The sequence below is a fragment of the Atractosteus spatula genome, chromosome 8 (assembly GCF_055471065.1).
Source record: "Atractosteus spatula isolate fAtrSpa1 chromosome 8, fAtrSpa1.hap1, whole genome shotgun sequence".
NCBI lineage: Eukaryota > Metazoa > Chordata > Actinopteri > Semionotiformes > Lepisosteidae > Atractosteus > Atractosteus spatula.
The window spans coordinates 19412261-19436484 of NC_142713.1; the positions used below are offsets into that span (position 1 = coordinate 19412261).

Below are 24224 nucleotides of genomic sequence, written 5' to 3' on the forward strand. Positions count from 1 at the left end.
AGTAAATATCAAGTTTCTTGCTCACTTGCTTGTGTATTTAGTTTTCATATCCCTTCATCCATCTGGTTCATCCTTCAGTAAACAGGACGGGAAGTTCTGACAGTCCTTATAGATGGGTTGTCGTCCCTCTCAGCCAGGTGAATTACCCCACTCATAGCCTCGCTATGTGAATTATTATGCATATACGGTACAGTATGCTCACACCTGAAAAAGGCTCCACGGCTGAAATGTTGTGTTTTCTTTCTTCTTTTTTTTCAGCATGGAATAAACCTATTACTTGTTCCTTTGCAGCCTACGCATGCTGACGCAGCTACCCACCTGAACTACAACAGTACAGTATATGATATATAGTGTATGACAATAGTTTGAGAATCTTAAGAGTTTGACCAAACTACTGAAATTGATCTTATTGACACATTATCCAGCCATTTTCTAACTGCTTCATCCAATGCAGAGTCACACAGCAGCCAGAGCCTATCCCGGCAAGCAACGGGTGCAAGGCAGGGTACACCCTGGATGGGACACCACACACACAGACAAACACACTCTCGCACCAGGGCCAATAGTCCCAGAAGCCTATTAACTTACCAGTATGTTTTAGGACTGTGGGATGAAACCAGAGCACCCGGAGGAAACCCACACAAACACGGAGAAAACACGCAAACTCCACAGACAGCACTCCAGGTACAGAATTGAACCCAGGGCCCCAGCATTGTGAGGCAACAATGCTAACCACTGTACCGTCGTACCACACATTAATACAGTAGGTCATTGACATAAAAATAAATACACAGGAAATATTTGAGTGAGGTAAAATATGTTATTTGAATGTGAAAAGGCACAAAGTATTGGGAAGCTTAGTACAATACAGCTGTATGGCCTATTTAAGCACAAATACAATAATTGGCTGCTAAACATTATCCACTGTTGTACCTCCTGTTAACTCTACAGTTCTGGCTGTCTGTGATCTTGATCACATTATTTGTGCAGTATGTATTATACGTGGTTGAACCACCATTTTGGGCACGTCTCAGAGTTCCTAAACCACACAATGGCAACAAGTGTCAAACATGCTTCACCAAAAGTGTTCCCAACTCACACGGGAGACACGCACTCTGGAGAACCCCACCGTGACTCTATTGTGAGATCAATATATTAAGACCCAGTTAAATACTGTATATTAACCAATACTGAATTTTTAGGAATTGGCTGCAGATAAATAGCTTGATATGCCTTTAATGTTTTTAACAGCTCAGTACCTAAAATATAAAAAACGTAGAAAGAAAAAATAGTCATGTAAAAGTTAACAGAAAAGTTATATATTGTACCCATTTCTGATATTAAATCTATGTTCCTCCAAACTCTACTACAATATAGATATAATAATTCTGTTATTTTCCACTATCATTTTCTGTACATTTTCTTAAATAAGAAAAAATAAGTAAAATAAGGCTCAAATTCACTTACAAAATAAAAGGAAGAACGTGGCTTTAGCAGGAGAAAATCCTAAAATACAGTATAACATTATAAGCACAATCTTAGTACAGTATGTGATTAAAATTCTTTAAAATATATTCTATCCTTTTACTTGTACTTGTACTGAAGTATACACGGTATATACTTATATATATGTGTGTGTATAAAAGGTACTTTTATATATATATACTGTACATAACATATGGCACATTCATTTCACACACCTAAGTTAGAATTTTATGCTTATAGAGTATACCTGATTACAATAGATACTGTACATGCCTATTGTCTTCAACACCCCTGTATCTAAGAGGGCTCAAATTATTTGTAGGCAGTACTGTTACATTTTATATTCAGACAGAATGGAATAAAATCACAAACAGCTTCCTTTTTATGACACATACTTATGATACACAGCTTGAGTGCTGAAAACGTACATCTGTTGAACAAATGTAAACTGTATTTTATTTTTCCTCACATTATAATATTAAAACAAAAAATAAAAAGTTTCTCCCCCCCAACAGCAGTTAAACCTTGTAATCGGTCAAAGTCTTTTTAAAGCGTTTCACATTTCCACAAATTTGTGTGACACCAGTATTCACCATCATCCATGTCATGATGTTGAACTGATCTCCAAACAGTAATTTGTTTTTCATTACATTACAATAAGCATCAATGTTTTACACAACCAATGATTCATCTGTCAATCGGTTGTGGTCATCACAATCTCCGACCTACAGTATACACCCTTCTTATACAAGAGGGTTTTTCAATAAATAGGGTAACAAGGTGCTCACATTTATTTCATTTACTCATACTGTATATATAGCTAGAGATGTAACTAATAATAATAGGAGCATGTTCCACATTACTTTTCCTCAGAACTGTTTGGGCTTCCCATCCTTGATACCAAAGCCTAAATTCTGGTCTGGTTCAGCAGAAGGCTATGTCCCTCCAGTCAAGATTTGAGCACTTTGCCATCATTTGCAAATTATGTGCTGGACAGCCGGCTTCTTCACGGGATGATGGTGAATGGTGGAGATGAATGGGCAGGGAAATCCCTCAACCATCACACCTGTAACACTGTACATAGTAATGGGAGAATTGTTCGTGTGGCCACCTTTTCCATGGCAACGTTGAAACAACAGTAAAGAGAGCCCCATCTTAGTAAACCAGTGAACATGTGTGAACTGCTTCAGTATACAGTATATTGGTTGTACATTTTGCAGTGTACCAGTACCTACAGGCAGTATTGTGCACAGAGCAGTACTTAAATCGCAGCAAACATTCTCAATTGTGTAGGAGATCTTTGGCCATCCAGGTCACTGCTCATTATGAGCTCATTATGAGCAGCTCTCTTGCCATTATTGGAGACACTGCATGGCACTGACATCTCTTTGCATGATTTAGCATGAGGTTGGTATGTCTTCATAGGTGGGCACAGAAGTACAACCGTGTCACACTCTTTCTTGCTAAAGTTCAATCACACAGTGCATTTCAGTTTTAAACTACTACTGCACAATGCATGCCATTTTTATCCCGATACTTGGAGGTACTGTACAGTACTAAGACTCGTGACTCATGTAGTCTCATAACCAAGCACATAAAGGTGGTAGAGTGCTTCTCCTATTCAAAACTCATTTTTGGCTGCTAGAGGTCTTTTTACTTTATTTACTGAAACACCTTCTATTCTGTATATACTGTTTATGGCGTTCATCAGGTCAAGCCATCCCATACAGAACTAAGAACAAAGCAATACAGTCCACAAATATGATGCACTCCAGATCCAAACCAGTTGTAGAAGAATGTTCATTCCAAAATGTGTTGGTGTTTTCACTTTTGACTTTCAGCATGACCAGTTATATCTGGAATGTCTGTTATAACCAGCATGAGCATTTCTGAATCTGAAGCTATGAAGTAAAAACAATCTGGAAGAAAAAAGGCCATGAAGGATAATGTAAAAGTAATTAGATAGACTCTGTACAATTCCAAGCACTGTGAAAATGTATTGGAAGAGAATATGTACAGAACTGTAGCCGCATTTAAAAAACGACATATTATTAGGATGCATTATATGTTTAGGAGTGAAGTATTACAGTAAATAAGGGATGTTTTTATGAAATATGAAGAAAGGTTCTTTGATAAAAATATAATTAACAAATGAAAACAGATAAGTCATTTGAGGTGTCATTTTAAGATACAAATACATGTACTAATCTCTCTGATTTTGTTTTGTCTAGCACAAACTTCAGCTTGGCTAAAGTGCTCAAATTGAAAATGCAGTTCAAATAACAGAACTAAGATAATAAAGAGAGCTTTTAACAGTAGTTATCGCTCAGGTGTTTCCCTTTGAAAGTAATTCTAATGTGGTCATGTTTTACAAATTCCGATTTGAAGACACTTGACCGTACATCTCTTTTATCACGGTTTATTTTCAGTTATTTGAAGTTTGTAGCCATCCATTACTAAATTTAATTTCTCTGAGGGTAGTTATTGCCATGCATGATTGGGCTGGAAGGAATGCACAGACTTGTGTATTACAAATATAAAAGTAATCACCATTTTTTTTTTATGACCTTAATAGGTAACATTTATACATTTAATAGCAAAAGACCCAAAGCAGAGCCCTGGGAAATACCAGACTGTACAGCACCTAGTTTGAAGTTGAAGTCAGTTGGTGTAATTAGATATATGACCATGTAATACACACAAAGTACACCATTCTGAGCTTTTCCCAGAAAGACCAAAGTGGCACTACAGACGTTTTAGCACAATGACATGATCAACAGTGGCAAAGGCTGACATGATATTTAAAACAAAACAAGTGCTTTAGGACCTGGTTATAACATGGGAAGTCCAAAGAGATCATGAGTATTTTCTTAATTCAGCTCCACCTCAAAACCATAGATCCACAGTTATTGACTAAGCAAAAGATCACTGAGTTGCAAAAACACAACCCCACATAGCCTTGTAATTTTGCAGATATAACAAGAGAGCAAAATAGACTTTCAAAGTTGGCTACTTTGGTAATAATTTTACTACAACCACAAAACTAATTTGTCTCACAAAAGAGAACTAGAAGCTTTCTAAACAATGGTATTAAAGGTGTCTCACTGGATAAAGTTAGTAGACCCACTATGACTTATCGCCATTGCAAGGCTATTGTTATTTGGTAGCAAAGTTTAAGTTTAAGCTGTGACGTCCTTTTTTATATCACGCTCAGAGTCTTCGGTGCTCTTCTCAACAACACAACCTAAAAATACACAAAATGTTTAATGAATAAGACATACATTATTTTAATTTTCCTACCACAGTATAATAAGAAATTATTTTGCATACTGTCAAAAAATCCTATTTTTCTAAAGTTCATCCTATATAATTCAGGAGAAATTTACAATCATAAATTTATATCTTCTTGCAAGCAAATGCATAAACAGCAGTCACAACTAGATTGGTGATATGTACAGTACAATAATTAATTTTGGAAGGTAATGAGGATGCCGTTGAATAAATTAGGGCTGTTGCTATGAATGTGCCTTCAAGTGCCTTGTTCTCACTAGCCTGACTGTGTGCTTTGAAGCACCAAGCAAGTACCAACTATTGGTGACTTAATACAATTTTCTTCTGCACTAACAATTCCCATATTGCAGAAAAGCATCTACTAATGCAAGCCATATCCACACAGAGCAATAAAGTGCAACAGCCCCTAACACTGAATTACACTCACATTTTCAAATAAATAATGTTGTATGAGCTGACAGGCTGACCTTTTAAATGAATGAATGAGCCTTTTAAACATGTTAGCTGTGGCCAAGCATAACATGGAATGAAAGTAACGGTTACAAAATAATATGTTTCAAAGATGTTTCAAAAATGACATGGTTCTAAGGTTGCAATGTTTCAGAACCAATTGTTCCTGTAGCTTGTCAAACTCCCTTTGCAGAAAAAAGGGCTAAAAAATAATAGATTTGTCAGCACACATACGTAAAATAATTGTAACGATTTAGCCTAGTGAGTGCATATGATATGTCTATATTTATAAATCAAAAATATCTTTCAAATGTGTTTCAATGCATTTTTCATACGCTTTTATACTGCAATTTATATATGTTATGTGGTATTTTCAGGTCAAGCTTTTTTTACAGATTTAGTTTGCATGGCTTGTTTGGTCTGGTTAGAACACATCTTGAGTGTTGTCAATCACTTGAATTGAAAATATACTGTATATATTTCATTTGTTCCTTTTTAAGAAATGTATTCCTGAATGTATTTATTTGAATATTCTAAGCGAGGGGAAAAATAACAGTAAAACAATATGCAAACTTGGCTCTGATTAAATTAAATATTTTAACCACGCACCAGACAATTGAAAAATACAAACCCAGTACCCTTTTGTGCTTTTTATTAAGAATGGATAAAGGAAGTGCTAGATTTGTAATTTGCAGTTGGCAGGTGACTCAACATTTTGATTTGACCTCGACTTTAGGTTTTGTATTTCACGCAAAGTCATCTTCACAGATACACATTTTCTCCCCTTATTAGATTTAACATTAATTCAATAATAAATACTGGTAGATTAAGTATAATACCTTTCACAAAACTGTCATCTTTTTCTTTAGAACACTCATGATCCTCTGTTGATAGAAAAAAAGAAAACAAATTAATTAAAGTGAATGAATATACTGTATCACAGAAATAATACAAAGCCAAACAAACCTATATTTAGCTACTCAGTGCTATAATTTTAACACTGACTATAGTTTAGTGTTCACACATACATGTGTGTTTGTATTTGGACAAAGCCTAATACGGACCTTCTTCATTATGAATGGATTCTGGAAGCTCTGTACCTGAAACACAAACAATTGCAGGAGGCTGCAGTGTACGCACACTGATTAATTGATTCACTTCTCAGCATTGCGGTGTCTGCTGGCAAAACACCCAGCAACTGCATGTGTAATTAAGCTGGCTTCATGAATTATATTTTCTGTTCTGGTGTTGACTCCTTTTTAATCTTCTGCTATTGAAAACACTTAATTACAAAAAGGTGAGGAACATTTTGAAAAAAAATGGTCTAAGAAAGCCTGAAAGATGCTTTTTAGTTTGGTTTGGTTTTAATGATAATCCTATATGCTCTGGGGAATTCTGACAGTTTCTGGGCTTTGGTATCATGTGGCTAAAGGCTATAAGAGTGTTCATCTCTACTTGTGTACTCCTCAGAAGTGAGGCAAAACAGGTGATATACAAGAACGTGTCCCAAATCTTGGAATCTATACTGTATGTTAGCAGCCATTACTGAAGAAAAATATGAGTTGCTATACTACATGTTTAAAACAGAGTTTGGAGTTCTCCCCAAGCAATCTCTCAGAAGAGCAGTGCAGCCTTATTTATTATTCCTATAGCATTCTAACATTAATAATCAATTTCATAGATATGGTTTTATAATTGCTACATTTTGCAAGAATGTAATGAAGCTTTGATAGAGTGAATCCAGCTTTGTTTAAGAAAAAAGTAGTGTTGTATTTGAAGAAAAAATGCAAACCTTCTCTCCCACTATATCACAGATGCATGTAATCATCAAAAATCATCCCCCCTTACCCTCTCCTGAAAGCACAGCTTTGATAAAAATCCTGGCGTGATCCACAGTCTGTTTGTATATTTGACATTATGGGGTCTCACATAATTTCATCTAAAGGTGTTATATTAAAGACATTAAATACAAAATATGTTTGGTGCACTAAACACAAAATCTGTTAGAATACAATGTCAGATTTCAAAAACTGGAAATGACCAACAAGTTCAATAGCAGCGCAGTCAGACATCCATAATAAAAGGAGAGCAGTCTCTGGAAAGGAGCAGCTGACATTTGCAAGCACAACAGTCACTGGACATCAGCCATCACTAGTCCTAAGCAAGTCCAAAACATATATGCGTGCCTAGAAATTATTTTGATTTAAATTGTGTGACATACAGGGTCAAGGTGGCAGAATAGGGAAGATATAAATGTTAAATTTTAGCCTTTATGCTAGATCCTACAAGAAGAAGAAAAAGAACGAAATTTGGGGCCAGATTAACATTCACATACTCATCAGCTGAAAATACCTTGATGCCAACTTTCCACTAGGAAGATGCAGGAATTTTCCAGAAAAACGAAAGCCATCATCAAGCGACATCATATTTGGAATTTGCTTCTGGTAAACAAGTGGGGGTTTCTATTTGATCTGAGTCTTAAACTGGCTAACATAATTTAGTCTCAGTAATGAAAAATGCAAAAGAAATAAACGAACTACCTGTCGTGCTTTGGGAACTCCTGTTCACAACTTCGTCACAGTCGACAATTTCTGCTGAGCAAATATGATGGAAGCAGAATGAGGTCATGAAAACCCAGAAAACAGATACTTCTGAATCAACATAAACTCAAGTCATATAACACAGGGATTGACAAAGGCAGTCCATGAGCGATAGATTCCAGGAGGTGTTACAAATTATTTTCAATTGCGTCATTAAAATCCAAGGTGCACTGAAAGCCAGGGGACCCTGGAGGAGTGGAGTTGCCTGTCCCTGGTATAGCATCTAAAAATGCTGTTTTGTTCTACAGCAGGGTGTTATATGATGAAATTGGCCTTTTCAGCTACATAGTAGCAGGTATATCAATGTAACGTGACTCCAAATTTAGTTGACAGTGCCTATGAATCTCCAAATGAACCATGAACCTTAGGAACAGGCAAGTGAATTGATGTAAACATTTTGTGACTCATAAACAGTAGAGTCTTTGCGTAATAGAGAATGAAATTGTCGTTTTTTTCTGTGTGGAACTATTTTTTTTCTGTGTGCAGGACATTGAAAGATTGAAAGCTTTTTTGATTGTTTGCATTTTCCTGTTATTTTATGTGATGTTTCTTTCCTTTTACAGCTATATTAACATTCTATAATTCTCAACTATTCTTCAATTGGCCTCTTAACTGTTCTATTATCTGAAAAGACTGGCCAAAGCAATGAGGAAATTAAATATGCCAAGTGTCTAAGGGACATACAAACCAATTTTATGAAACAGTATTTACAGTACTTCTCTTTTTCTCTTACACCCAATGTACTGTAAGTAAATAGCTTTTATTATTTTGTGAAACTGTTACTTAGCAAATTATATTAAACAAAAACAGAACAATAAATTATGTCGTTTTCATATAAAAGATGAGGTAAACAACAAGAAATAAACTAATAGGAAAATAAAGGCATTTGTAATTTGTACATCATTACTGTTTGTAACTGGGTTCCACTACTGCTCAGAGCTTAAAAATTCATCCATTGGAATAATATACTGTAGTATACTGTGGGTCAAAACAGCTTTTTTCTCATGGCAAATCAAGATATTATACTGTACATCGGCTGTATGTATTAGACTTACCACCATTTCCTCTCTTTAACCGTCTCCTGGCCAGTTTAATCTGGTCCTGAAGAATTTGTACCCAATCTCTTGGTCCCGGGAGTTTCTCAATTCTGTTTGCAGTGCAATACTTCTCTGTGAAGACTGTTTTACATTTTATAGATCAGTACAAATGCACTTCAATCAAGGCAAAACAAAAAACATATTTTGTTAATGGCCTATGAAAATCTTACTAGTCTGCTTAAAGAAGAAAAACTAATTCAGACAACAGAACTAAACAGGACCAAAGATGATTCTGGCGGAAATCTAAAAATAAATAAGAATGAATTATTTCCCTAATGAAAGTAGAAATTAGGGGAAGTTCATTAAAGACTGAGAAGGGGAGCCCTCTTTTTATACAAAGGGTTATGGAGTCTGCAACAAGCTACAGTACTGTAGCTGTGGTGCTGAAGGTGACCTCTTTGATTCTTTCAAAAAATGGCTGGATAAGACACTTCTTCATTATCATTTAGCTACTGGTAATCACACAAACTAAAAAGACCAAGTAATCTCCTCTTCTTTGCAACCTTACTTATGTTGCTAAAATGAATAGTGCAAATAAAGGTTAATTCCACGCTGAAAAATAGGAAAAACACAAGGTATCGGCTGTTGAACCTTTTTTAGCCTTCATAACATTTCTTATGTTGTTAAAATGAATAATGCAAATATGGGTTAATAGAGGTTAATTCCACGCTGAAAATTAGAAAGGAGAAACAATGTTTCATCTGTTGAGCCTTTTTCACAGCTAAAAAAGGCTCAATAGCCCATGCGTTGTCTTTCTCCCATTTTTTCAGTGCAGAATTAACTTTTACATGGTCCTCTACTGCCAAAGCAACCTGATGCAGGTGCCCAATCAAAAATGTTTTTTTTTCTATCAAAATAAACTTTCTTTCAAAGAAAACATCTCACAATCGTACACATTCTCACCAATGATCAAACTAACATGAAATAAAAACTTTCTCAATTAGGTGATCGTCCATTATCAATCAGTGCAAGTGGATGACGGGGTCGGATTTGCACAATGAACGAGTCCCTCCAAGCCCTACCACTTGCTTTTGTGAATGTCATTTCCCTGTCCCGGCTCTGAAACTCTGGAGCAGGAGCTCAGGGAACAGGGATTTCCACTGTACAATATACAGGGCCCAAAGTCCCTTCCAGCACTCCCTCGCCCCAATCAAAAATGAATAGTGTACTCAAGAACAGTTCCACATATTTACATGTAGTTTATCTGTTGTAGAATTGTGGGGGTTAGAATTGTGTAGTAGGTACTGCAAGTAAGGGTACAGTAGGTAGGAGTCCTTCAATTGGAAGCAGAGGCTTCCAACAGCCATCAACCTCTCCTATCTGAGAAGAGAGCAGAGCCTCTGAGAAGCCAGGCTTCAGTGGAAGAAGGGAGAGTGGAAGTGAATGATAAACAGGCCCATGGTCTTTGAGGTTTTTGGGGGATTTTTTTTTACTTCTGGAAAGAGTTTTGGGAGCTGGTAAACAGCTAAACTGCCCAGTTATTTATAGAGTGATTGATGGAAGACATTTGGCACAAATAACAGCTAGAGATTGGTCTGTATTTGTCTTTCCTTACTATAAATAAAAAAGAACAATATTTACCTGATGGCCATATTTATATGTATGTTCCAGCCTAATTAAAGATCCCTGATACCTGGCTCCGGGTGTACCAAAATATACATAAATAACTGGGTAGTTTTAATGATCTAATTGAAAGACCCAGCTTTTTGATATTGTACTGTGTACAGGTATATGTGATGCATTTCACCAATTAGTTAACATGTTCCTTGAAGTGCAAATTACACTATTAATAGGAAGGCAAAATGAGAAAAAACACAGAGTCAGCCACAGATGACAATTGTTTTTGAGTTACTTATCGGACACTAGTTTTAGATTGGAATTTCTGCATGTTTCTGTAAAATAGTGCCATCCACCAATAGAATAGTTATGATACTTGTCTCATACTAGTATATCAATGGACATAATACAGTATGTGGGATAAACTTAAATTAATACTGTATATGGGCAGTTAAAACATATGTGTAAACCCACAAATGAAGTGTCTGTATCACTGAAAGATATGAATTCATTATTATTCACTTATTTCACATTATTCAAAGTAATTCACACAAACTTCAATTACCTAGTTGTTTAAAAAATACAATGTTTTGGATTTAATGTATGCAGGTGGTACTGCTGGTACAGCAGTTGTGTCTCCACCTGGGACTGTGAACCCGTAGTTCCAATCAGGAGTCCAGAGCCCTTCCCACCTCTCCTCACTGCCAACACAGTGATCCTGCTTTATAATGAAACAACACAATGTTACAGAAATTGTTTTTAATTTCATACTCTAAGTGTTTTTTGGCACCTTTTGCTTGATTTGCAGCTTGTAAATCATGTAGAGAATTATTGTAGAGAATTAATTTGTATTTTAGAATCAGTTTACAGAGATGTGTTGCCTATTCTTCAGCACATACAGTACACCTGTGATTTCTGCAGTCGCCTTTGGTTTCCTCTTTGTAACAGCGGCCTTCTGATCAATCTACAACATCTCAATGGGAAGGAGAAGTGGCCCATAAATAGCAGAACAACTACAGTAGGAATGGCAAGAAAACACTTTGTAGGATATGCTACTACCAATATGTTTGAATGAAGAGATAAGATTAATTAAATAACCTTATGGTAAAAAATAGAGGTTGTGTGCTGGTATGGTACAGTATTTGTTTTCTTCATTTGTCTTGGCAGTGCTACCTCTGTACTGTACATGGATCAACACTGCAAATTTCTGCCCTGCACTTTATTCAGTGTCAGACTGCTTGTTTGACAGGAGGTTTTTTCTAGTGAGATAATATTCCTTAACTTCTATAAAATACTTTCTGCAAAAAGGATAGTAGCTATGGAATAACCATCTCAGTTCCAAATTTGAATCCCTGGAAAGATGCTACTAACCACGTTTTGAAGGAAGCAAAGATTAATAAAAAATACTAATGCAAGGGTCTTCAAATACCATTGTCAAAAAATGAAATTTGATTTTGCGATCTAGGTAATGCAATATTTTTTTCTCATAAAGCAAGATAAAGAAAGTCTCTATTTTACATCCTTCAGTTACACAACTAGAATTTATACAAATCACTTTTATTTTTTTACCTTAATACATTTGTTGGCGACAACATATTCACTAATGTACAACAACCTGTTTAAAGGTCAAACTGGATGAAATTCCATATTCAGCATATTGCACTATGTGAGATGCTTCTGTAGGTTTAACCGAATTTTCACAGAGGTTTCAGAAATTAGTCTGTGTTTTAAACAGAATATGTTACAAAAACAACTATTCATTCTACAATATACTGCAAAATAGTTTTGGTAAAGGAATAGAGTATATTGCAATCCAGTTAAAACATCTTTTGTTTTTTTTGTAGTGCTTTCCAGCATAAAATACTACTTTTTCACATGGAGCGGCTTTGTTTTTTATACAGTATATCATTCTTCCATTGATTTCCCGGTCTTGTCTACAAGAAACAGCACTGCGTCTACTAGACAGTCAGCTCTGAAAAAACAACCCACCTTTAATAGCTCCCACAATATTCTGATCCAGCCCTTTTCTGTTGTCATTCAGGCCCCTCTTCCTCTTGCCATTGGGGAGAGAGTTGGCTAGCGTTGTGTCGTCGAAGAACGCACACACCAGCTTCCTGAACAGCAAGCTTCCGGAACGGGTGTAATTTACAAGGATGGAATCCAGCTGGGATTTTGGTATGTAGACATCATAGTCCTCAGCCAGCTGGACTTCAGGCTACATACACAGCAAGGGAGAGAGAAAGGAAAATTAATTAATCTTAACAGCATTTGCCTTGAGCATTTTACTCCTGTTTTTCATTTTACTACATCATTAGGAATTCAGGGGCTGGCTAAACTAACCTATTTTGTTTTTCATTTATAGTCTTGTCCCTTATGGCTGTGTACATTTCTAAAGAAATTTGCGTTGCCATCTATCCCACAATTAGAGTCCATAATACAGGAGGTAAATGGATACAAATGCAAATGAAGTGCCAAAATATTCAGGGCTGAGAATAAGAGGCACTTCTTGACACAAAAGGCTCAGAGTCTGTGAAACTACCAAGCCACATTGTGAAAGCCAGTTTTCTACGGTCCATTAAAAAACTTCTTGGATTAGAGGTTCTTGGATTAAAAAGCATGAAGATTGTCCTTATTCGACATTTGAAAACATTTGATTTTTGCATTGTAAAAACAGGAGCATCAATTTATTTTAAAGCAGTAGATAGAAACTGGCCCATCTCCAGATGCTCTCTGCATTATTCATCAGCATTTGATAAATTACATGAACATTGCAAATGTTGCACAATCAAAACAGAGAAACACAAAAAAGGGAACATCAATAAGGCACTTTTAAAAGACAAAAGAGCAAAATATGCTTGAGATGCTGAAACAGATAATACTACTACATTAAATTCTAAAGTAGTTTCCAAACAAATAACATGTAAAGTAGAAAAAGATGCTGAAAAAAGGCACACAAGTCAGCAAAAGTTACAGTCTCAAGCTTGAAAGCAGTTATAATTATGCTTGATTATCTGAATAATATCTTGGATTTGCTTTCTATGAGTAACTATGAGTAAATGACCAATAGGCAAAAAGGTGTAAACCACAGTTACCTTTTACAAAAATGTAGACATCACATTTTGATGCCAAGAGACAACATATTTTAGTTTTTACACAAAGGCTCTCAAGGCCCTGTGCTATATTATACACACTTTTCTAGTGAGTATAAACACAGCCACCCACTGTGGGCTGAATCACCAAACCTACTGTGCCCTTTTAAAGATAATAAAGCTATTTTGAATCACTAAATTTCCAACATACACAGGAAAACATACTGTAGCTCCTAAAATAAATAAAGGACTGTAAACAATCCTAAATGTGCTAAAAACAATCCAAAAGGCAGCAAAAAAGTGCCCAGTACGGGTATTTGATGAGGAAATTATTGTTCTGCATGATTCACTGCTGCATAACTGAACGAGTCTGAGAAAGATAGCGACAACATAGTTTACATCAAAATTTTGAAATAGGTGCATTTTGCACCCATCCTGTTCACAGACAACACCCACACTACAAATAGCAGAAACTATTTTGGAATGACAGACACAGTTCCCACTGGCAACAGTTCAAGCTTGGATGAGACCTGTGACAAGGGCTCTTAATACTCAGTGATTTGTGGATATCAAAATCAGCTTCAGCTCATCCAGTTACGGTGGTACTAAAAAATTATGTGCACTGCCTTTGAGCTCTTAACTACAGCAAAGCCCCATCTGAATTAGGCAATAAGTCGTATCCTGCCCCGTTTTGGTTTTAATTTACTAGATGAAACACAATACAGTTTATATATGTAACTGGTCAGTATTTCTAATAAGCTATTTACAACACTGTCTTTTCCAAAAGGTTTTCAAGAATGTACAAATCCAGAGACACAGTCATGTGATTCCGAAGGTTTTACATTAGTTCAAACTGTGGCTTTTCCGCTTCTTATGCATTAAAGGCTAGAGAACACAAGGTGAAAAGCAGACATTCATCTGACTTTAATTAAGAAACTCCACATAAGACATAAGACAGGCTTCCATTAAGAATGAATTTTGAAATGGTGAAAATTGGTATACTATGTCATATTGAATTGATGTGTAATTGTGTGCCATTTCAAAGAGAAAAAAGGTTGCTGAGGTTTTTTTTTTAAAAAATCGAAAAATAATGTGCATAAATAATTTAGTAATAAAGCAAACTTTACAAAAAAAGCCTGGCTTACTTCTATAGTCTGATCAAAACAATCGGGAGTTCGTACCCTTGGCGCAGTTTCATAGTTTAAATGACTACTGTGGCATTTTTATAAAGGTAACGTTTCTTATGACATACTTCTGAGGAAGGCATTTCTCTGACAATCCCATATTGAGGAACATGGTTTTCAATGCCTGCTGCTGAAGCAGGTGAGGGAAGACTGGATCTCTCCCTTCTCTCTCTTCGCCCGCTGGTCTCTGGAGTGCTGCTGGGCTGGACATTCATTTTCCTGCTGTGCCCAGCCTGCGGTGTGATTTTGTGGGCAGGCCTCCTTTTCCGAGTCCTCTTTCGGGGTGTAGAAGATCGCACAACACTAACGCTGCTTGGAGCCCGCTGCTTCTCCTGAGCTCCTGAAAGAATTCCATTTAAAGTGATGTGGTTATTATGGAAATTCACTGGATTTTTACCCAGGGAAATATTTATAGGAGAACTCAATGTGGTGGCATGGCTGTATAACCAGTGTAAACATAACTCTCAGATTACAGTCATAAAAGCATAAAGAAAGTCTAATGGGTTTTCCCCAATCATCACGGTTGGATAAAATTCAGCTGCCAAAATGAGACAAGGACCCTGACTAAATCAAAACTTGCTGATTTTTAGTTTTGATTACAGGGGGCCTGTCTGTTACTCAGTGGAAATCTGCCGTCCAGCAACAGGCTTGAAATGAAAAAGTGCCAAGAGGTCTGAAGTTTTGATTTAGTGTGTTTATGTGTTGACTTCCTTGGAACGGGAATCGAAAATTGCTGTTCACCAACAGCTTCCGTCCAACTAGAGAGAGTCTGAGCAATTGTGCAAAAATGGGCAAAAATTGCAGTGTTCAGATGTGCAAAGCTGGAAGAGAATTACCCAAGAAGACCCATGGATGTAATTTCTGCCAAAGGTGTCTCTACCAAATATTGACTCAAATGAGGTGAATATTTATGCAATCAGTTATTTTCTGTTTTACATTCATAATTAATTTAGGAGAAGCTATGTAATTTTGTTTTCACATTGACATTACAAGTGTTTTGTGATTAATGGAAAAAAATCCCAATTAAATTATTTCATATTGTAATACAACAACATGCAAAAAGGTCTGAGGGGTGTGAATACTTTTGTACTGTACTTCTGTCTACCTTAAAGTAGCCATGTTTCCTAAGAAAATAAAGTCTCTGTTGGTTATTAATTACGTATTATATATTTATAGTGTTATTAAATACATTATTTATTACATATTCTAATGATAATTTATATTTATGTAATTGTGCTAAACATTGGTTTCTTCTTTGCTTATTTAAGATAAAAATGTAATTCTACACACACATGATGAGTGTGTCAATATTAACATGCCCATTTCTTTTTTTGGGTGGAAATACTAAATGTGATTTGGAGTGATTCTAATTCTAGTTATGAATACAGGATTACATGCTTATATTCTTCACATGTATGAGAAAATGAAAATATATTGTTCACATTTAAAATAATTCCTATACTGTACATTAGAGACGCCACATAATGCTCCAAACACACCATGCACTAAGCTGCTAGCCTCTTGCCATTATTTATATAGATATCTTTAATTCTTCAAAATTGTTCAAGATACACCAGGTGTTATTTAGTGATAACAGTGTAATTGAATGAATAGATTTACCCTACTACAAGTTCCAGACATAGAACATAATCTCCAAATGTTAAGTTTAAGGTGGTCAGTAATGTGTGGTACAAGATCAACCAAAATCAAAAGTGTTAAAAACAGTCATGGTTTTTAGACTTAATGTCCACTGTATCTTTGATATGACATTTATAGAACTAAACTACCAATAAATTGTTTCCTGTAGGATCTTAAACTATCAAGGAAAACACTGACTACATTTACATTTAAGCTTTTGACCTAACAAAGATGGTAGAATGAATGCTCAGAACGAAAAAACGAATTTTATGCAGTGAAATTTGGCATATCACAGACTTTTTAAGTTTAATTACTGATATATATGCCAAAGTTTGACCAATTTACCAAATAAATCTATTGATTTGTAGTGGGACCTTTAATTATATGAATATAATTATTGCAAAAGAAAAAAGAAGAGATAACAGTACACAATGTCACCATGTTGGGGAAACATGTACAGCATAGAGAATTTGTAAAAATATAAATGTAATTTCATATGATGTCTTTATGTTCTTTCTTCATGATGGAGCACTAGAGCGTGTAAAGAACTGAATGATTTTTGGAGTAGTTGAAATATTGATAATTAGCATCCCAAAGCTATGGAATCTGACTTTCTAGAATCTGCTAACAGTTGACATTTACATGCTATTGATTGTTTGTGACCTAATTTTATGAAGGCTGTTGCACATATCCACCACAGCTGAGTTCAGAGTCGTGAACTAAATTCCTGTCCAAAAACCCCATAGCAGAAAGGTGTTTTTTTTTGTGTGATGACAGGAGGTTTGTGCGAAGCAGGCAAGGCATTCCACAGTTTGCAGGCTTTATTTGCTTGCAATCCTCTTGTAGTCACCTTGAGAGAAACCTAAAGGCTTTAATGGAAAGAATCAGCCAAGATGTGACAGTATAAAGAAGCAGAAATAATAAAAAAATGTTCTTAAATCATAAGAGTTTACTATTTGACATAAAGGGCACATTTCTTTTTGTAGTATGCTACTACATAATACTACATACAGTATATATTTTATATATATACAATATATATTTCCACTTATTCATTTTCTTTAAAAAATTATAGCATATATGTATACAAGCCAAGTATAAAGGAGATATACTTGTGCTGACCTTTTTGGGTCTGCATTAACTTCCTCATGGCTCTGAGCTCCTGAAGTATAGCCTGCAGCGTTGTCTTACAGTTACACATACAACAGCCAGGTCCAGTAGTGCTAGTTGCCGCAGAAGGAATCTCTCCTGGGGAGAAAAGAAACAATATAAGCACAGAGGGTGGTGTAGAAAGGTAGTAGACATCATGCTACATGACCAAAAGAACTGAGACATCAAGCGATATATATATTCATGTTTTCAAACTACAGTATAGATTGAGTACCTCATTGATTATGTACCTAAAAATTCCAGAACATGGGATCTTTTGGTAAAACTATGACATTTTGATATTTTAAGCAACTGACATATCTGAGAAAATATGGTGCTGCCACCCCAAATTCTGCCGTGTTATACCTTAGAAATTGCAGTAACTTTTCTTAGTAATTAAATATTACCATAAAATAAAAAGTGATTCTCTGCTGACATGGCAATATGAGTAAGAAAACAAAATGCAACTGATGCTTCACCCAGTTAAAAACCTTTTCGGAACATTTTTTAACTTAAATGTATTTGAACGTTTTTCACACCATTTTAACAGCATCAATCTCCCACAGTGGCTTCACAAGAGAATACTAAAATGGAAGGAAATGAAGGGCTGTTTTGGAACTGATCAATGAAAGGGGATGACAGAGGCAAAACACTTCTCTGGGAATTCAATTTAAAAACAAGAGGTGAAACAATCCTTTCAAGATGACTTACAGACAGTGCAGGTAATGTAAAAAGTAAAGAAGACATGTCCTGTGAGATCAGTTACTTTTACTGCAAAAACAATATCAAAAAAGAACGTTAGGAGGGACTTTTTAATGGCAAAGAAAGAAACGTACCATTTGTTTTGAGTGTGTTCTTTGTCTTGTTCATCATTTTTAAGGTTTTTGATCGAGTGCCATATTGCCCAGAGACCTGAGGAGCAACTACAGGGTCTTGGTTCCATGTGCTGTGCTGGGGAACCTCCTGGCTCACAGAGGTAGTTGGAGCAACAGCAGGGGCAGGCTGGGCCCACCTCACATCGACATCCTGGGGCTCCTGCTTCAGGTTCTCCCCCTCCTTCCCCACTCTCTGATACACTCGGCCGGCCTTGTCATTTAACAGCCTCATCATACCAGTGATCTGTTTCTTAATCTCCGTGCCTTCGTCACCTAGCCAAGCTAAAGACAATTTGGATGTTAAAGACACTAATAAATCTCTTGTAATCATTAGCAAGACCCTATTCCTACAGGTGAATGATCTATATAAAGATGTGCACTATGGAAGTCACTGGCATAACATTTGCACAACAAAATGTTGACACAGGACCCATATGATGTGTCTTGCACTTTGTGGACACCTGAAGATAAGATGTGTCTTAGGGAAATAACACCATATTAACAGAACAGAGACTGACGAATTGTGGGAAGTGCGTAATGGTGCCCATAGTATTTAACTGCTGCCTCTTTCCCGAACATGGGTTATGTATCCCTCCGACACCAACAACAAAAACAGTGTTAGATATTGTAAGTGTGGAGTGTGAAGGCTTGCACCACTTGGGGAGAAAGTATTCACATTTTTATAAAACTATAAAATGTTATAATGGTAAATTATACTACAGAACAGGTGAATGCACATGTGTCTTTTAATTTTTTCATACATATATCAACATATATCCATCCACTTTCTAACTGTGTTATTCAGGTCAGGGTGGCCATGGAGCTGGAGTCTATCCAAGCAAACAGTGGGTGCAAGGCAGGATACACCCTGGATGGGACGCCAGTCCATCACAGGGCACAGAGACACAATCATGCACACACTCACACCAGGGCCTGTTTTCCCAGAAGCTAATTAATCTACCAGTACATCTTTGGACTGTGGGAGGAAATCATAGCACCCCAATAACACTCGGTTTCCCCACGCAAACCCACGCAGGGAGATCATACAAATTCCACGCAGACAGCACCCCAGGAATTAAATCCAGAGCCTCAGTGCTGCGAGACAGCAATATTAACCACTATGCCACCTTGCTGCCCTATGTTCAGATATATTTACTCCACATTCATTGGTAATACAACATTAATAAGAAACTGGTAATGCTGTTTGTGTCCAGTAGTGTCTGAAACATACTTAGTTTTTGATAAAATAAAACAATACTGCAAAACTCCATCTAAAACGTGCCACAAAGCATACTTCTCATACAATATACTGTACATACTTTATATTTCAAGAAAAAGAAGAAATATTTGTGGCAGAAATTAAATTGCCTCAGAAGAAACCTGTCTCACAGAGCTCTGAAATACCACAATCTGCTGTGTCTTCCAGGCAAAACAGATGGAAATGACTAAAAATGAAAGGTTCATAAGATAAAGCCTGTATGGTATTTTATATTAATTTCCCTCTTTTCATCATTTTTTCCCTTTTCCCTCCCTTTGCTCTATCTGTATAACATGCAGACTAATTTCTTTCTCTGTCAAATCTAGTAAAGTTTGCTTTTCCCCACAAAGTTCTGGAAATTGCTGCTGTTTGGGCTCTGGATCATTCATCTTCCTCTCTCCCTTGATAAAACACTTGTTTTGAATGGCAGCTTTTTATGAGCTAGAGATCAGCGTGTAACACCTGCTTTCCATCAGTGCTACTAGCAATGCCAATTTAGATGTGGTTTATTTCTAAGAAGCTTCTATGAACACCATATGCATATCATTCTCCTCATGAGTGCTCTCCTTCCAAGTTATTTGGATATGCAACGCATGCTAATGAACCCACTGTCATAACTTTAAGGAGTGTTTATTAAGTGTTCTTTATTGTTTATCTGGTATACTCTTATACTTTTATTGTGGTATATCGGTATGGTGTTATGTGCGCTTCTAAACTTTGGCTAACATGCTACATATTGCAAGAACTGTTATGTATTTCCTTTATGACTGCAGTAATGAGGATTGAATGGAGGTTTTTAGTGCCGTTTCATATTTTAGCCACCTTAAAATATATTAAATGTGCTCAGCACAAATTAAGCTAAATGAAAAGTGTATTAGAGGCAATGTTTAGAATATAATTATATTAAATAGATAAGCCATACTGTTTGTGATTATACTATTATTTGAAAAAATAACTAGATAGTTCATACATTGAACTATCAATTATTGAACATCAGTTATTTATTGGAAAGAACCTTATTCATAGTGACTGAAATAGGTCACAGAGATCGCCTGAGATCTTGATAGTCCAAAGATGCTTTGGATGACTCAAGTCCACCAAACAGAACCAACTACCAATTCGTGCGACCCTTTTGGGAATACCTTTGGTTAATAGCATAACCCTGATTTAATGCAACAGTGTCTGCACTATAGGACTTAATCTTAATCTGTGAATTGAATTAGCAACCCACTCCAACTACACCTATTTTCAAGACATTGACTAGTTGCAGTTTGATAAACAATCACACCTTAATAGACTGTTACACCTGTTAAGGTGTGACCCTTCATCAGATAGCTTAATGGCCCTCATCTTAATGCAACCATTAATTCTTCAGTCCACTTTAATGCACCTGAAATGTACCCTAATTCTTAAGGTGGCAGCTTTCCTCCCATTTCTCTCATTTGTGTAATATTCAACTTGACCTCTGTCATTTGTTATCCTGTTATTATCATTAACTAGTATAACTACTTCTGTTATTATCATTATTAACTATTAAGCAATTTAATCCAAGGCAATGCAGACGCAAAGCAATTACAGAAGTAGGAAAACATAGTGTATTGGCTACACAATTTCTACATGACAATGAGCAGGACAAAGGCATTGCTGTATGAGAGCTGGTTAGTTACAGTGTTGGAGACTAACTACAAAAAAACACTAGCTAGATGGGCTAAATGGACTCCTCTGGTTTGCAAAGTTTCTTAGATTCTTCTTGTACTGTATATTCAGTGAATACCACTCAATCACTACTAGGACCAGAATGGTTACCCTATATGCTGTTCCATGTGAGCTGAAAGTTGATCTCAAAGTTGAGTTTGGTGAGTTGTAAATTTAGGAATTTAAAAACTTCTCAGGACATAAGCAGCAAAAAGAAAAAAAAATACAGGCATGTTACTTATAATATACCTTTTGGAATCCTCACAGCAACCAAATAAACCATAAACCATGAATAGAAGAACACGATTGAAATAATTGAACATTTCTGGCATGTCCATAAATCTGTGAAATAATAGGATACGGCATTCATATTGTAACATTTTTGAAAGCGGTTTTCAATTTTTTCTGTCTCCAAAATTTAAATTTCAGTCATGCTAGAATCCACATCCCAGCACTCTGCTTCTATGGTACTAGTGTATGGCTGTTTGACTTTTTCTGCAATATACTGTTCTGTCTGTGCTATGCTATGCAGATACAGTACAATTGTCAAATGGAAAAAAATGGACTGTATTTTATAATACACATGACCAAACAAAGAAAAAACAATCTATCTTAAAGTCACTGTGATAATGTCATGTGACTTGAAATAAATGGGACTGTCTGCTAGTAACCATGCTGCAAGACAAAATAAGACAAATCCTGACAAACACATTGAGCTAAAATTACTCATCAGAGAAAAATAAGGAACAAGTAATAGGTTTATTCCATGCTGAAAAAAAGAAGAAAGAGAACACAACGTTTCGGCCGTGGAGCCTTCTTCAGGTGAAAATAATATTACTAACAATAATAGAGAAAAATAATATTACTTATACAGCATAAACTATATATATCTTTGGCAAGAGCTGAATGTATCTTCAAGATCAATGTCATCATAATCCTTGCCTGTTTATTCAATAAGAAATAAACAATGTACCTTCAGCCATTTTTGTATCATTTATTTCCCCGTTTGCATCAAGGGTGTTACTGCTTGCAAAGTATTCTGCTTCGTAATCTGGAAAGACAAAGATTACCCACCAAGGTTCAGATGATACAGCAAAACACATCAGAATGTTTTAAACAAATCATATCATCATTTTGTTAAAGAACCAGAGGAGATAATTAAAACTGATTTATCTAATTTTAACTTTCATAATTGTTTTCAAGATTTAATTAATAGTTCAAGGTTTCCCTCCTTTCCATCCATCTCTATGAAACATACTCTCTAAGAGCCATGGTTTTAAGAGGATAACTATCACTATTAAGCTATTATGCTTTAAATGAGAGCTTCACACAAGACATCACCAACATATTTATATGTATGATGTTTGAAGCAATTACTTCATAAAGTCAGTATCGTTGAAAGAACAAATTTGCCAAATTTGAAAACATTCTTTAAAATGAACCTTGAAACGACTGGTCTTGGAAAATCTCTCATATTACTAATGTATAGTATCAAAGTATCAAATAGTATCAAATATCAGAAAAACGTAAACAATATTCTGTATAATGGGTCCTAGGAAATATCTCGCTGTCTGTCTTTACACTGTAGTGAATAGTGCACGACTATTTAGCGGAATTAAGACTATTGTAGGCAGGACTGGACCTGCCTGTTTAGTTTCCTGCAGACTGCACGCTGTTAGGTTCTACCACCTGTAGGTGGAATATAAAATAGTCTAGTTCTCAGGCTCAAACTTAGCATCAAATCAAACCAAACTAAACTACTACAGATCACGTTAAGCCAATATTGATATTGCTGATATTATTTCATTCTCAAGCACAACAGAATTGTTTAACGTAAATTTTCATAATGAATATACACTTGAACAAATGCACTTTTTATACATTTGTAATGTAATGACAGAAAAAACAAGTTCAGTGATATCCGTCGGTTTGTCAGTGTGCCTTTCAGAATACCTACTCCTCATGAAAACAACCACATATATAACGCATTCTTCGAGCATTAGTTTATTCTTGCGTTGTGTATACCCCATGTGACAAATATATTAAATAATGTCTATGTATAATGTGTTTCTACTGATGGACAATAATCTCCTTTCAACTAAACAAAACGTTGCAGGTGCATTCCGTGTTCTTTCACGGGGGATTGTTTCATTTTAACCTTTTTGTTTATACAATACCCAAAGGAGCGACTGCAGACGGATCGTGACAAGATAAATTCCCTGCCTTACCTTCTTCGTTAATCAGTTTGAAGCTTTGGGATTTTCTGCTCCTTTTCCTTTCAGAAAACTCCATTATTGGTGTCTGTGCGATAAAGACCAGGGAATGAAATCTAAAGCAGAACTCCAGCGTGTAGTACATCAGAATAAACAGCAGGACCGGGGTCCGTCTCTGTAATCAGCAAAAACTCCTGCTCATTACAGTATTTCAGTTCCAACTGCTTAGCCTCGCGTTTAAACGCCCTTAATGGTTTTGAAAATTAACCGTGTTAATTACAGCTCTTGAATAAAACATTTTGTACTAATAATCGATTTATCTTCATTTATTATTTAAGAGTGAATCCGTTTGTATTACAAATAGATGAATCGGTGTACTTATATTTTCCATATTCCTTTGCGCCACCTGATGGAATTGTTTTGTAGGCTAGATGTTCATCACCTGGTTACCCACACACAGAATGAATGGTTTGAGGCTAAGGCTAGGTGACTTTTTACTGAGGAAATTTAGTAAAGTATCTCAGCCCTTCTCGGTGTCCTTGTTATACGGTCTGTTCACCTTTGTTTAAACTAGTCAAATGGTTAGGAAAGCACAATACTATTATATATATTCATCACAATTTTTTATTTCAAGTCTGTTACA

General features: G+C 35.9%; 1 protein-coding gene across 2 annotated transcripts; it reads right to left on the reverse strand.

Moving 5' to 3' along the window:
- Positions 1 to 1221: 1221 nt before the first annotated feature.
- bend7 (BEN domain containing 7) lies at positions 1222 to 23742 on the reverse strand. 2 transcript variants are annotated; one of them, XM_088923249.1, is made up of 10 exons: positions 23597 to 23742; positions 22342 to 22419; positions 18377 to 18697; positions 17514 to 17639; positions 14822 to 15093; positions 12470 to 12695; positions 8882 to 9004; positions 7767 to 7820; positions 6066 to 6110; positions 1222 to 4729 (listed from the first exon to the last, which is right to left on the reverse strand). In XM_088923249.1, exons 1-10 carry the CDS (start codon positions 23724 to 23726, stop codon positions 4665 to 4667), a joined length of 1440 nt encoding a protein of 479 aa, XP_088779375.1. In that variant the 5' UTR covers positions 23727 to 23742; the 3' UTR covers positions 1222 to 4664. The 2 variants fall into 2 exon arrangements, with proteins under 2 accessions (XP_088779375.1, XP_088779376.1); XM_088923250.1 differs by having other exon boundaries at positions 2868 to 4729; positions 7767 to 7817.
- Positions 23743 to 24224: the final 482 nt, after the last annotated feature.